The following is a 15,824-nucleotide window of genomic DNA, read 5'->3' as shown; positions in this document are numbered from 1 at the left end:
TCAGCACCCACATCAGGAGGCTCACAACTGTCTGTAACTATGTTTCCGGGAGATCTTGTCTGCTTATTTGGCACTTGTTGGGCACCTACACACATTTGTACACAATGCAAACACACAAACAAAAATCTTTTTTAAAAAATGATGTAAAGCAAATCAGACCATCATGAACATGGCATTGCATGTTCACTAATTTCCAAGCAGAAAGAAGATCAAAAATCAACTTGTTGGTTACCTGTAAATTCTTATGGTGATTTTCCTTCATCTCCCTTTGAAATCTACCAAGCATTTGCTTTGTATTAAATATACACACACTTTTTTTGAGCTAGTCGACATAAATGTCAGGTAGAGAATCTGAGGTATGCAGTGGAAGATTCTTTGAGGCAAATCTTGCATTGGTAGAATGCTGGCCATTTTATCACCTCTATACCTTTAAGAGAGACATACCCTCCAAAATATGAAATGGGCAAAATAACTGATGAGATCAAGGTGGGATGGGAGAGTGACAGAAGAGAGAAACAAGAGAACACTGATGTTTGTCGTTTTATTTGCAATACTTTAGGTCCAAGTTTCAAACTGTAATATTTTTACACTCAAGACACAGTCATGCACAATCCATATTTCAAATTTCTATTGCTTCAACCACAATTTAAAATAAAATTAATCAGTATCAGAAATGAAAATCCTCAAAAAGATTAGCTGCTGAGGGCAGAGGGATGGAGTCACACCATCAGCAAGTGTACAAAAGAAATAACTTACTTAAAAACCAACCAAACATAAGACCATAAATACCATTAATCCAAAATTACAGAAGAAGTTCACTACACATGGGTTAACAAATAACAACACATTTTGACAAAAGTAATGCACAGCCGAATGAGATACAACTCCGATAAACAGTGAAAATGAAGATCCTCCTCAATCTAGTTTATCTGGATATTAGTTCAATCCCAGTAGACATCAACATCCATGTAATCTGGCAGCTACTGTCAGATGTACTGAGATTTTTAAGCTCAACCCATTAATGGTGAAAGATCTTACCATCACTAATGAATATAGTATATGCGGGTCCAGAAAGCACACCACACACAAGCACACACACTGAACTTGAATTTCACACGCCGGGCTGGTTGACACTCTGCTGTAGGCAGGCAATAGGGACCATCCACCAAACTAACTTCTAGTTTCTCTTCTTCTTCAGCAAATAAGTAGCCAATTGCTGTGGGAATTTCCACAAGAAATGTTTTCTTTGATGCCAACAGTTAATTTGTCAGCTAAAAGCATGCAATTGCTATTTTTTGGTTGCTCTTTTTGCAACTTGTCCATACATAGGTCCACTCTGTTGTCTTAGCCATTAAAATGCTTGGGTTCTGCCATCCTGCGCCATTTGTACTTTAATGCTCTAAGATCCATAACTGCCTCATAGGAATAGAGAGGCCCAAAGTACAGCTTTATTCTATGAAATGGGACAGTGTATTTCTGTTCTAGTTACAAATGCTAGCCACAGCTTAACGGAAACCAGATTTTACGTACAGTATATAGAAAAGGAAAACTGGGAACATTCAGTGGGAAAAAAAGACATTAAAATAAAAACAAAACATTTGTGAGGAAGTTGGAAGGTTTCCATGAGTTTGATCAACATTCCCTGGGGCTGTTACATTTCTTTACTTGAGTTTTTCTACTGTACATGGTTCTATGGAGCTGCAATGTAGAGATCCAGGCGTAAGCTTGTGATACTTACCATCACTTTGTCAGGTTGAACTTGCGAGGCAAACTGTTACCCCACACAATGTCAGAGCTTTCGGAAAGACCTTGAAGAGCAGTTACTTCAATTCCCTTATTTTATAGATGAATAAAATAGAAGGGTTAAGTGATTTGCTCACGGTCACAGAGCAAGTTTGGTAAAATACCCATGCTAACTTCTAGGTCTCCTTCCTGGGTATGGTTAATTCTTCTTCTCTAGCATTACTGTCAGTTTTTGCCTAAGCACTGAGTCAGATGAACATGGTACTTGCCTTACTATTGGTATAACAGGACAGCATTCACCTGATGGCAGCTTCTGTGGAGAGTCTGGTGGCACTGCTCAGATTTTCTAAGTTCACCTTGCAAGTTCAATGGACTTAAGTGGCAGTCTACAAGTTGGTAGTGTTTGTATAGTCAGAGGTGTGCACATGGTGATATCTCAAGTCCCACATTTGCAGATTCAGTGAGATACTGTTTGATGATAAACAGACATCTCCATGCATAAGAAGTTGGTTAGATATATTTGATCACTGAAGGAGTGTAAAGCAGAAAAGAAGAGATAAAACTGAAAGCCAAACAACCATAAATTATAGCAGAAATAAGTCTTTTATGAAAAACTCTTTCATAGGAGAAACATTTTCCTTATTCCCAAGGCCCTATTTACTTCCTTTCCAATCCACATGCAAATATATGTTCAATATTGTATGTTAAGGTTATTCCAAATCCCAGGCCCATTAGACTGCAAGTTTACAAATGCTGAATTTCAGGCTTCTTCTTCCAAGACTGGGAGATGTTTATACCACACGTCATTCATTTGTTTGAGTGAATATTAACTTCAAAGAGCTCAGAAAAGGACTAGATTTAACCAGGATGGCGGGGTTAAGACTTCCATATGTATTATAAATAGCTAAGTAAATGCCTGTGAGTTTTCTGGGGTTATGGTCTGCTTTTGATGACACTGTGAAACATATATTAGTGAAGTCCTCACCTAAAATTTCTTTGGTGAGTTAGAAGAAAATTCTCCTTTGATGGTTGGTCTCCCTTTCTCTTAAAACAAACAAACAAACAAACAAACAAAACAAAAAACTCACAATTGTTGCCTACATGCTACAATCATGCTGCACAAAGGCATAACGAGACCATCCCAAGCCAAAACTAACAGTCTTAGTACTGGACTGGAACTGAATGTTAACAATCTTAAATATTTCTCTTAATAATTTTGGAGTTAGGCTTAATTGTATGTGATAATTTCCATGGAAACCATGAGTTTGTCAATGGTTATTGAAAAAAGACTCCTATCAAAATGATAGGCCCTGTTATACAAGAAACTGGTGGAAACTAGCTATTTTTCTCTTCTATCCTTCCAAAATTGACCTTGAAAATCTTTTAAAACAAGCTAGAAAGGTGGCATCTAAAACAAGTATTATCAACGGGGCTAATTAGGTTGTCAGCCCTCCAATCTAAGGCAAACAAAATAGACACCTGGATGCCATACTAAAGCCGAGGGCAGCCTGTTTTGTAGCAGAAGAATGCATTTGAAGTTCTAGCAGTGATGTCTCCTTAGCTTGACTTAGATAATAGTCTCATAAGAAAGCATGTGCCATACCTGAGCGTGTGCCAACCTCAGTACCCAGGCAAGTATAAAGCCTACAGAATAACTGTAACTAGGAAATATCTGTGCCCTGCATGCTCTGGGCTCTGGCCAGAAGGCACCTGCTTCTGGCATCTCTTCTATGTTTCTATAATTCCCCTTCTGTTGTTTATTTAAATTATTAATATATCAATATCAAAGAAAGAAAATTTCTGGAAGAAAAAAAAATCACAGAACCCCACCACCCTATCACAACTGATTTCAGTTTTCTGTGTTCCCAGTCTTTATCCATATGCACACTTCTTTTTACATAGATGTAATCCTTGTTCATATTATTTAAAAGTGACTTCATAGACTCTCTCTGAGAACTGGCAGCCTCATTAGAAATTAACGACCCATCGAGGAAATGGATATAATTATTTACACGATCTTTGAGGTGAGAGATATCCATTATAGACAAACATCTTAAACTATCAAAACAGTTATACAGAAAACAGGAAGCAATTTATATTTCTTTTTTTTTTTCTTTTAGCAATGGAATGTGCTTCACAGGGGAGGGATAGATGTGAGGACTAGGTGGTTCAACTAAACATTGGAGGTGCAAGTCATATGCCTGAAAGAAATCTGAAGAACACAATTAAAGAATAAATACTTGAGTTAAATCTTTTCATGTGACTTGGCCATCCAGTAGCCAAAATGGAGCATGGACGCACAAATATTTACAATAACACACAGACAAGATCAGCAAGAACGAAGTCATTATCCAACATGTTGATTGATTTAGGGAGATTACATCATCCCCAAATCCACATGGGATTATGACAACAAACTGGATCCTTGCTACAATATTAATGTTCTATTCTTTCTTAAATAAATAATCTTTACTGTGCTTCTCACCCTTCCCTGACTTTGCCACTGCCCTATTCTTACCTCGGGACATTTTTGAATCAAAAATGTGCCCACAAATGTCTCAGGGCACACTACTAATGTTAAAGATCTGGACAGCCTCACCTGGATTAAGATGAGCTCAAAACGAAATCAAGGAAAGGGAATAAACGACTAACCATCTGGAGGCTAAGTTGTTCAAGTAGAGCAAGTATGGACCCTTCAGCATCATTTTGGCATGAGAAATAGTTTCTCTCTAATACTTATTAGAAATATATGTAACTCTTCAACACAAGTAAAAGACTTTAGAAGCTGTTCTCATTTGAAAATGTACACAGGTATAATTTTGTACAAGTAATGCCTACTGGAACAGACTATTAAATCTTGATACAAAGTGATGGTAAATAAGTACCTGGCCCTTCACTGTTAATAGGCTGAGTGGAGGGCATCAAGAGCAGCCATTTCTCTGCCAACAGTGACCTGAAGGACCATAACTCCAGGGTCTTCTAAATAAGCATAACAACAACAGCAATGACAACAACAAGAACAAGAACAACAACAGCAACAATAATAAAGGCCTTTACAACATGCAAAAGGTGTTAACTGATGCCTTGGACTTCCCAACCAGGGTTTGGGTTCTCTCTATTAGCCGAGCATAGCCATCAATCAATTGAATTCTATTTACATCCCAGGTATTTTGTGGAATTCCCTGGCACAACAAGTGGGAAAATCCTTAATTTAAAATAAAATAGAATAAAAAATTAAGGTTCCTCCTCTCTCACTAGAGAGGTGTGATATTTAAAATTTTAGGCCCAGATATCTCTTTGTAAAATAAACTTGAAATTAATATAATCATTTGATTTTCTTTTCACATTTGTCTTTTATTCCATAGTGGATATTTTCAGTGAAAGGGCAAACCCCTCCCAAATCTTCTAATGTAGGAAAATAGGAAATCCACCAGTGGTACATCTCTCAACATAAACATATGTACTAGATGATCAGCAGAAACTCTAGAGAAAGTGCTTTCACTTGAAGGAAAGGATGGATGCTTAAATGGACAGATGGACCTCACAGGGCAGAGAGGCATCTGCTCCTCATCTTGCTCCCCCCCACTGAATGTAGGTAAAAATCTATTCAGTTTCTCTAACTCTACAAATTAAGAAATGCCATATAACATAGATTGTTAGCTTGTCAAAGGTTTAGAGAAACAACTTTCTAGAATTCATACAACTGACTATACACTCAAAAGAGACATACCTTTTCTATGCAGACACCTTCCAGATGTTTTTCTACTCACAGAAGATTAATGAATTTTTAATAACTATAAATAGTGAAATAATAGTCAAATTTTGGAATTTTCCTCAAGCCACAACAGGAATTCCATTGGGCTATTTCTTGGGAAATATGAGTACAGATCAAATTAATTTTTTGGTGAACTTCCAACACCTTTATGAACATGCTTTTAAAGGACAAAAGCCCAAGAAACTCAATAAGAACACACCATAATCAAGTACTGAAAAAGAGATTGGAGATACATAGAAAAATCATTTTCAAGTATTTAGAGCCATGTGTTAACCGGGATGTAACTTTCATTGACTTTCCATTTCTTAAAGAGTTGAATACTTTACTATATCTCTGATCTCTAGATCTTTAAAAAAATTCTTATGTGTTACAAATTGCCAAAAATGAATTATTTTATCATGAAAAGCATTGGCTAATGGATCTATTTCCTCAGAATGTGCCTATTATACAATGCTTATGTTACAGGCGCACACGAGAGGATTAAATTCACTATTATCTTTGCATATTTACTGCCCAATGAGGAATTCTGCATTTTCCTTTTGGCTCTCAGAGAAAGTGCCATCTTTGTGTAAGTAAGGTTTCTCCCATCAGGATATCCTAAGTTTAGGACCACCTGGACTCACCCAGCAGCACTGCCACATTTTCAGTGTGTCCTTTTTCTGTTATCACAGAGGCCAACAAGCTGCTTTACAAGACAATTCAACTACTACATTAGCATCCATGCAAAATGTGAGAAGATCTCACAATTAGAGCTTTGTTATGACACAATGTTTAAAAGCCCATCCTGAACACTCATATTCCTCTCTGGTTTTGGAAAATGTCTTAAAGGAAACCTTTTCCAATACAAATGCAGAAAAATAGGTAGACAAATCAAGCCACCACTACAGAAGAAGAAGAAAAGCTTGCGACTCTATTAGGGCATGGACGTCCACGGCTTCACACGGCACTTGTTCTATTTTTTTTTCGTTTTTGTTTGTTTTTTGTTTTGTTTTTTCTTTGTTTTATGTTTTTCTTTTTAAAAAACATTTTGACATTTTTTGTTTTTCTGAACATCTAATGACAATGCAAGTGAAAAAACATCACGTTGGGTAAGGGATTTTGAAAGAGGTTCGAATGAAAGAGGGACTACTCTCTAACTTAAAAACAAACACAGCACTATGAAGAGGGAGTGTGCATCTTTGAGAAATCTTTTTTTCTTCAAAGTAAATGCACAAAATGAGGGGATTCACTACTGGCTCTTTCGCTTCACGGTGGAAGTGGCCACTTAATGGCTACTTCGACATTGCTGCCCTGTGTGGGCTGCGGTTCAGGCTTACAAATAAATTACATAATCTGAGGGAGTAGGAAAAAAGGTTTATAAGAAGTTTCTATTCACTTGAAAGTTAAAGAGCCCCCACTCCATTTGACTGTCTCTTCTTCTGTGGATCCTGCAGCAGAGTTTTATTTCAGTCTTACTCATCCTGGAGACGGTGAGGGGTAAGGCTTGCAGTTCTAACGGCTACTGTTCTTAATTGCTTCCTTTGCGGCGATAATCAGAGGAGTGAGACTAGAGAGAGGCTTGGCTAATTTTAAAAACGGATGCTGTAAAAGGGAGGGAAAAAAAGAATTACTAGAATTCTCCCTTCCCATTAACACAGTGGTTGTCAACCTTCCTAATGTGTGACTCTTTAATACAGTTCCTCATGTTGTGGTGACCCCCAACCATACAATTATTTTGTTCCAACTCCATAACTCTAATTTTGCTGGTTATGAATTGTAATATCTGTAAATCTATAAATATCTCATATGCAGGATATATGATATGTGATCCCCAAAGAGGTCATGATCCACAGGTTAAGAACTACTACTTTAGTGTAGCTTTACATTTTCAAATATGCTCCTTTGCATTTAATTGTGTTTCGAGTACTCACTGAAACACTCTTTAGTTTAAATTTCCCTGCCAGCTTCTGTCCTACAGATTTTCTTTTCCTTTTTAGTCTTTCACTGTCATGAAATCCTATGGAAATTTACTTGGCACAGCTAGAAACTCTTTAGTATAGAGTTTGGAAAATTTCACTCAGTAATGGCCAGACACTACATTTCTTAAACTGAAGAATGGTGCTGGATATATCTCAGGCTTGAAAAAGTATCTTCAACTGAGCATTAAAATCAATTTTGCTCTGAAATCATTGGCTCCTTTGCTGCCAAACCCAATAGCTGTGTCTCCACCACTTCTACTGGCTCATCTGCAAGAGTCGATGCAAGCAAAGCTCCTTTATTTCTTTTAAATGGTTGCTTCATTGCAGATCTGTGACATTCTACTACCTCAGGGCTTATGCTTCTCTTTTTATCTTTCCTTCCTTTCCTACCTCTTGTTTACTGCAAAGATGCTCTTATTATCTGGTTTTGCTAATTAATTTCTAGTAGAGCTCTCATTTCCATCACAGTTTCAACCCATCAACTGCTTTATGGGGATAACTCACAAAGTAGTGTGTGTGTGTGTGTGTGTGTGTGTGTGTGTGTGTGTCTGTCACATTTGGGTTAGTCTTTCTTTGCAGAATCAGATTTCAGAAAGAACAAAGGACAATTATAAATTAAAATGCAAATTCTTTAAAAAGCAAGGCAACATGATCAATCAATGATATCATAGATGAATCCCTGTATTTAGTATGCCCAGGGTCTAAAATTGAATGGCAATAGCCCGATTCTAACTACAACAGAGATCTCTTGCTGTCACACATTGACATGGATAAGCTCAGCATAACTTTCCCTTTGTAAATTTCCTCCTTTCATTTTTACCTGCAACAGCTCCTTCGCAGATCCTCTTCTATCCACATCCATCTCAAGACAGCGATTTAAGAAGTCACGGAATACAGCTGACAGTCTCTCGGGATTCTGGAGCTCTGGGGTCCCATTAGTGGCTATCAGATATAAGGCCTATAAAGAAAAATATTTAACTCTAGTCAGCATATGCATAGTAAAATTATGCATACAAGTCAATTTTATTCTTATTTATACTTTAGAAGCTATTTATATTTTAGCCCATTTTAGAGAATTACATGGACATGGTTTCTGTTGGAATATAGGACTGAGAATAGGTTGTATTAATGGAGAGCTTAACTGCTGACTCCTAACTTGGTTGGCTATTGATCTGATAATCCTTCATTAAAAATAATAGTTGTTATTGTTGTACTTGAAGTTCGTCATGTGGATACACCTTAACTATCGTGAGACTGATGTGATGAGATGTAAAAGACAAAAGTAATGTCACTCCTAGGAAAAAATGGATGGAAGTAGATAGGTTAAAAAAAAAAAAAAACAGACCCAGAAAGGCAAACATGTTTTCTTTCATGAATGAAATCTAGATTTCACTCACACACACACACACACACACACACACACACACACACACGCACGCACGAGCGCGCACACACACACACACACACACACGTATATATTTGCATGTGTACGTATGACATTGAAGTAGAAGAGGAGCCATTGAAGAAAAGGAAGGAGACAGGCAGCTGCTGACAGGATAGACAAACGTGGTTCAGAATTATCCAAGAACACACTAACACAGGAATCAGAATGCCTTTCTGAAGGCTATCACTTTGTACAATGAACATGCACTATGCAATGGCATGTTTTAAGGAAAGTCAAGACAAATCAACTTGTTAAAAGTAGCTTCCTCTGCCATCACAATTACCAGGGACTTAATTCTTAAAATATATTTTGCAGCTTTCATTTTTTTCTATGATAAACACAAGACTGATTTCATCATTTTAACCCCCACCCTGAAACAGTAGTTAAAATGCATTTTAAATATGGTGGCATCTAATCCCCTGGTCTTTTACTTCATTTTCCTAGGATTAAACATGTTTTTCATCAAAGGCTGCCTTTCGAGGCAAACAAAAACCTCAGACTATTTCTTTTTCAATGATTGTTTTCATTGTAATCGCAACAGTATTATTTCTATCCAATTTCCATCGCAAAAAATTCACCCATTCACTTGCATTATGGATTAAACTGGCTTTTGTCGACTCACCTGGGAACCTAATCACTATGTATAAGGCCGTTTCTATGAGAAAAAGCACTCTTTAAGTTCCAAATAATTAACTTAAAAATGAACTTTTAGAATACAACCTGTGTGTGAACTGTGGGCTGTCTTCATAAAAAAAAAAGAAAATTGCTACCCACTGCCTTGTGAATGAGACACAAATACAGCTGTGGCTAACAAAAACATGACAACCAAAAGGGTCTGTTTTTGTTTTTTGGGTTCTTTTGTTGTTTGTTTGTTTTTACTTTTTCCAATAAATCCAAGTCTGAGATGAAGAAGATTGGGGAAAATTTATGACCATATGATACTTTTAAAGAGTAACTGAAAATTCAAGGAAAATGAGCTGGCTATTAGAAACCGGACTAGAGACCTTGTGTAGCTGCTTCTAATGTAAGCAAGAAAGTAAAGTCCCTGTGTTCTCCTTCTTCATAGCATTGGCCTCCTAACCTTCTACAGTTACTTTACTAGGTTCTCCAAATGTAACATTTATATGGCTTTCATAGTCGTCCTCCTCTCTCTAGCACTATTATCTTTGCTTAAGAACAGAGCTTTTCTCAGGCAGCTTTAGTTTAGTCCTCGTTGACATTCCTTATTTGGATCCCTTCATTCTTAAGCACATCCCCTTCAACAACTGTATCTCAACACATGGTTTTTGTCACTCGTTTATCTACTTAAAAGCTCTTAGTGGCCTCCTATTGTTCAAAGATATGGGATTCAGATGGTGTTGCCCCAAATTCCTCTCCAAGAACATTTGAGGGGGTGGGGAGGAGAAGGTAGAGAGAAGTAGTAGAGATTTGAGAATCCTATGCTCACATAAAAGATAATTCAGTCAAAGGGGCTTTGCTTTTCTTCCTATTTATCATTCCTAACAATACTGCATTGGTCCACAAGACACAGGATTGGCATGGCATATGATATGGTTTGGTTCATACTTCCTTTGTCAGCTTTCCTCTGTTCGAATCTCACCCTCGACACTTTCTCTTCCCACTCACACACATACACACTAGCCAAAGCTTGTGTATCAGCCACACAAAGTACCACTGCTCACTAGGGAAGAAACAAGGATGCTCTGTGTATAGTATACATAAGGATATGCTATCAAATGGGTGAGACATCAGGATCAAGCTAAGCACATGTTTGATTGAAAAAAATACAGATGAAAGAGATAAAAGGAACTTGAGAAAACTGTGTTGAGAAACACAAGTTTCAAAAATTTATCTTTTCTAGCTGACACTAAACAGGCAAGGTCCTTATAATATAACATTTTAGAATATTAAGTAGGCTATATTTTTCCTAAGGTGAGGCAATATAGCACCATGACATAGACTGTATTTACATTAGAAATATGACAAGCAAAAATAAAATGGTAGCTGCTTTCCACTGAATAAACATTAGCTAAAGTTTTCTAGTATTGCAGACGTCACCATGATAACTGTAAATATCTTGACAATAACATACAACCATTAAACTTTTCACTAGCCTTAATGTGCAACTGAATTTACTCACACACTAAGAGAAAACCAGTGTATCTAATTGGAGAAATAATCGAATTTACCTTATTGGCAATTTCCGCAGCTGAAAAAGATCAAAGCCTTCACCGTGGAAGTTACCACATTTCTCAAAAGGAGTGTCAAGACAATCCATATGTAACCCATAAATTTCCATTAAGGCAGTGTTGCAATAGGACTATTTAATTAAAAAGCTTTAGCTTGTGACTTGAGTTCATTATAGAAGATTATAAAGTTTACATTAAGTCACTAAAAAACAAACCAGGAGACTTTCATGGAAATATGCTTGCAAGCATATGAAGTCTCAGCACTAAAATAATGAAACACTTTACAAAGATGATAGGGTATGGTTGAGAAATCTCTTTGTAAGTTGAGCATTTGGGATTCAAAGAGCATTTTCCCATGGAAATTATTTTATACATGGTGAGTGGGTTCCCAACCTAGTCCACAAAAAATCTACTGAATGTACAATAAAAGTGAACAGCAGGAGCAAGAAGGCATATTTATCCAAATGTCAACATCAGTATACATATGATCAGAAGCTAGTATGACTATATAAAATTGATTTCATAATTATTATTAGCTTACATGATCCATATAACTACTTCCTGAGGTAAGTTATTATGACTCTTAACTGACAGGAAAAGAAACTGCCCTGTGCAGTTAAGAATAATAACTTGTCCAGTGCCATACTTCTAGTCACTTTTTGATTAGAAGTAATCAATATTTGAATTCAGGGAGTATGAGTTAAGACTCCATGTTCTTAACTGCTGCATGATACCCTCTTCTGCCTTTCACAGTCTCTAGGCAGAGACAGACAGGGGAAGTCAAGAAATGAGGCATCCTATCCTTGAACACCTGGCATACATGATTCAGTTTTTCCTTGTAGAGAGGAAATGGGTCCTTCTGTGGTCAATCATTCTCTACTAGTTTGAAAATGGAGAACAAAGGACACATACATAGCTGGAAGGGGGAAAGAGGGAGGAGTGTGTTTGTGTGTGTGTGTGTGTGTGTGTGTGTGTGTGTGTGTACACGCACGCATGCTTGCATGAATGTGTGTGTGTGTGTGTGTGTGTGTGTGCTCTGCAGGTTTATATTGCCAGTATTTATGTGTATCTGAATTTACCCAAATACTAAGAGAAAATCAGTGTATCTAATTGGAGGGATAATTGAATTCATGCATTCTGTATTCTGGCCTTTATTCTCACTGGTTCCTGCAACCTCCTGCTGCTACAATTCCTTTTTTATTTCATTTTTTTTTTACTCAATCCTTTATGAGCAAAATTTGGCAATGTTCAAGTTGACACCTTATGATCTAGTTTATTCATGACCTGGGATTTAAGAGGTAAAATGCCAAAGCATATTGCTGCTTCTAGTGTGTTTATGGAGGTTGTGAAAGGCTCTGACATTCCTCGCTTTTTTTTCTAGTAGAGTTAATAGAATCCAGTCTGCAAAAAGAAACCATTAGGCATATACACTTTGTTTCAACTTCACACTACAGCATGATATAGCATTGTGGTCTAATTTACCTTTATATTGTTTTACATACAATTCTCATCTCTCACCAAATTATGAGGAGCAGTTGTTCTGTTGCTTAAGCCTTAAAGAGAGCCATTTAAAATGAACTTAGGGATTTATACCCTTATAGGTTGATAATAAAAGGTAATTGGTTAATACTGACTGATTAGGTGCCAGGCTAGCTTTGGATTACTTCTTTTTCCCAAGCAGAAAGCTTTGGCCACTGCCGTAAAATAAACACCAGATGACTCTGACAATCCATGTGCTCATTCTAATGTCTTGTTAAGAAATGTGTAGCAGGCAACTTGCATTCACGACGTGACCCTGTGTGACCTTAGCAGTACTCAAGGTTTGGAACTACAGAGCATTTGAAAGGGGAAGTCAGGATATCCACGGAGATTTTTCAAAAGCAGGAAAAGAGAATGATGCAGGAAGTCAGGGAAAGGTGAGAAGCTGTGAGAAGGAAAGGAAACAGAAGAAAGCCAGGCAAGTGCAGGGGCCAAGGGCCAACAGGGGGGAAGGCAGTTGGTAGAAAAGAGGAGACAGAAATAGAGGTAAAGGCCAGAAAATAGGTGATGTCAAAGAGATCTGTCTTCTGCTATTGCTCCATTTCTCTGGTCCTGAAATGATAAGGAGATAAAAATGCTAATTACTCTGGTTTGACCAGTGTGTTGAAATACCCCCTACTCTACTCCAGTACTATGTATACATAATTATTGTTTGTTAGACAACAAATTTAAAAGTTAAAATGAAATTAAACTGAGAAATAACTATCACTGAAAAGCTGACTATATTTAATAATCACCTTCTACACCACTCATTTCATTAGCTCATGCCCAACTTCTGACTTAAGGTATTATTTAAATATTATGCATTTATTTGCACATCATTTCATCCCTGTGACTTTTTTTTTTTTAAATCACTGCAGTGCTTTTTATGATTCATATCGGTGTGAGGTTAGCAAGTCCCACATGCAGCATGTTTCACACCATGGTCCAAGTTTTTTGTTTGGTAAGGCAGAGAGTGGGGTGATCTTTACATTCTCAATGACAGGTTTGGTGTGAAGGTGATGAGCTGGGAGTGTCTGGGTGGTTTTCTGAAGACCACTTCACTGAAAGCACACTTCAGGATAACACTAGAGTATTCCTGGCAAGGTCAGGGATGTCTATAGCTACCTAAAATCAAAGCACACAGCAGTAAAACAAAACCCTAAAACTTATGTATTTCTTTAAGTGAACCTCATTTGATTACACAGTGCAGAAAATGAATTAAAGAGGAAATCTCCCAATGGAACCAAGACCCCTGTCAGGTGCCCTCGTTCTTGTTCCCTTCAATAAAACCCAAGGAAATCCATGGATTGATGCTAGGACTTTGTGATTTGTGGTTCACACTAGGAAGGCAACACCTTAGTCAAATCGTAATCATCCAAAGCAACAAGGAAATACAACCACAGCAAGAAGTAAGCTATACAAGGTAATAGATTCCTGTCTGATAGACTTCGAAATAGAATTCACTCTAGACTCACATAATCAATAAAGTTGTCAGAAAGCTTTTGTCTAGTCTTTTCCCATTCATCAGCATCTCCTAGATGAGCAGTGCTACTGTTTACAATGTGAGGATGAAATGTTTCCTTCTTTCCATCACCAGAAGCAAAGAAAAGGAAAAGAAAGGGAAGCAAATGCAAATGGCATGGCAAAAAGGTCAGCTCAGTTCTTGGAATAAGGGTTAAACCAATGGTTCTCAATCTGTTGGTGACAACCACTATGGGATTGCATATCAAATTTCCTGCATAACGCTGGGCAGTGGTGGCGCATGCCTTTAATCCCAGCACTTGGGAGGCAGAGGCAGGTGGATTTCTGAGTTTGAGGCCAGCCTGGTCTACAGAGTGAGTTCCAGGATACCCAGGGCTACACAGAGAAATCCTGTCTCAAAAATAAACCAGATTTCCTGCATATTAGATATTTACATGCTAATTCATAACAGTTGCAGAATCACAGTTATAAAATATTAATTCAAATACTTTTATGTGGGGGTCACCACAACATGGGGAACTATATTAAAGGGTCGCAGCATTAGGAAGGTTGAGAACCACTGGTTTAAACTCTTGTTTTTTTCCCTAGTGTACACTGTCTTGATGAAAATAACTTGGAGTGTTGTGCAACTCAGCAAAGAATTCCTGAGAATCTTTGTATCAGAGTGCAAATGCTTTTCTAAAATGATTCTGTGACCAAGTTAGAAAGGACATAAATCAGACAAAAAAAGCAGTAGTAATCTTCAATTTCAGGAAAACGCTGATTTTTCTTGGTAAATTCATATTTCAAAAGCCATAAGATAAAACATCTCAGTGGGCAAATGTACAGCCTCAACCCGTGATTCGTTTCTTTACAATGATCTCTGATTTGGATGGACTTAATTCCTTAGCCAATAGTATGGTACTTATTAGAGGAATAGGCTATGCATCCCTGGGTTATACCCAAACCATAGGAGTCTGTAAAGTTCTCTGAAGAATGATAAGAAAAATCACAGGATACAGGAATCTCTCTGGGCCAACAATGGTTCCCTGATCACATTTTTAAACTTTCCCTTTTCTTTGCCTGGTTAGTCTCTTGGATTTTAGTTTGCTATGGAATCAATTTCTCCCTTGGCTTTCTTCTGGATCATAATTCACCAGTTTGAACTGTCTGCTTCTGTATGATCTAAATGAAACTTGCAGTTTTCATATGGCCAAGTCTCATTTTCCGATGCCGAATTCTTAACAACCAATGATTCTTAAGGGCTTCCTATCTTCTGACAGGGAGTATTTTTTTCTTATTAAAAAGAAGCACTGTTACTATTCTATAATTATTTTACTTGCAGTTAGCCCAACTCTCCCCTCCTTTTAGGCATAGGTTAAGCCTTCAAAGGAAGAGGAGTGTCAACAACCCATCAATAAAGCTTGCTGTTCCACAGTGGCTTATGGAAAAAGAAGGGAATGCTCCCAGCTCTCCCTGAAATACATTCAAAACAATATTGACAGAGTGCTAGCAAAGTATGCTTGCTTCTCTGGTGTTCAGGAAGTTTATGTCTGACTTTAATTCCAAATGAGCACGCGCCATCAAACCCAGACATTCCAAGCCACAGCACAGGATCCAGTGGTTGGAGGGAACAAGATGCAGTTTGGCCCTTAGCTGCTGTTGTTCACTAGGGATTCTCTCATTATGCATGATGTTCTTAAGACATACAGGCTGTCTAGAATTTCTCAGGT

General features: G+C 37.5%; 1 protein-coding gene across 9 annotated transcripts in view; it reads right to left on the bottom strand.

The window, feature by feature from the left end:
• Nucleotides 1-522: 522 nt before the first annotated feature.
• The window catches only part of Pak3 (p21 (RAC1) activated kinase 3), a 263,551-nt gene continuing 248,249 nt past the window's right edge, over nucleotides 523-15,824 (bottom strand). For 6 of the 9 annotated variants that reach the window (XM_029534085.1, XM_029534086.1, XM_021188505.2 and 3 more), the window contains 2 exons: nucleotides 8,297-8,434; nucleotides 523-7,099 (listed from right to left, as the gene is read on the bottom strand). In XM_029534085.1, the coding sequence (XP_029389945.1) occupies nucleotides 7,010-7,099; nucleotides 8,297-8,434 (228 nt within the window). In that variant the 3' untranslated portion in view covers nucleotides 523-7,009. The remainder of the gene's footprint in view (nucleotides 7,100-8,296; nucleotides 8,435-15,824) is intronic. The other 3 variants (XM_021188507.2, XM_029534088.1, XM_021188506.2) reach the window with 2 other exon arrangements.

Source organism: Mus pahari, chromosome X (genome assembly GCF_900095145.1).
Source record: "Mus pahari chromosome X, PAHARI_EIJ_v1.1, whole genome shotgun sequence".
NCBI lineage: Eukaryota > Metazoa > Chordata > Mammalia > Rodentia > Muridae > Mus > Mus pahari.
This window is presented reverse-complemented; position numbering and strand designations above follow the sequence as displayed.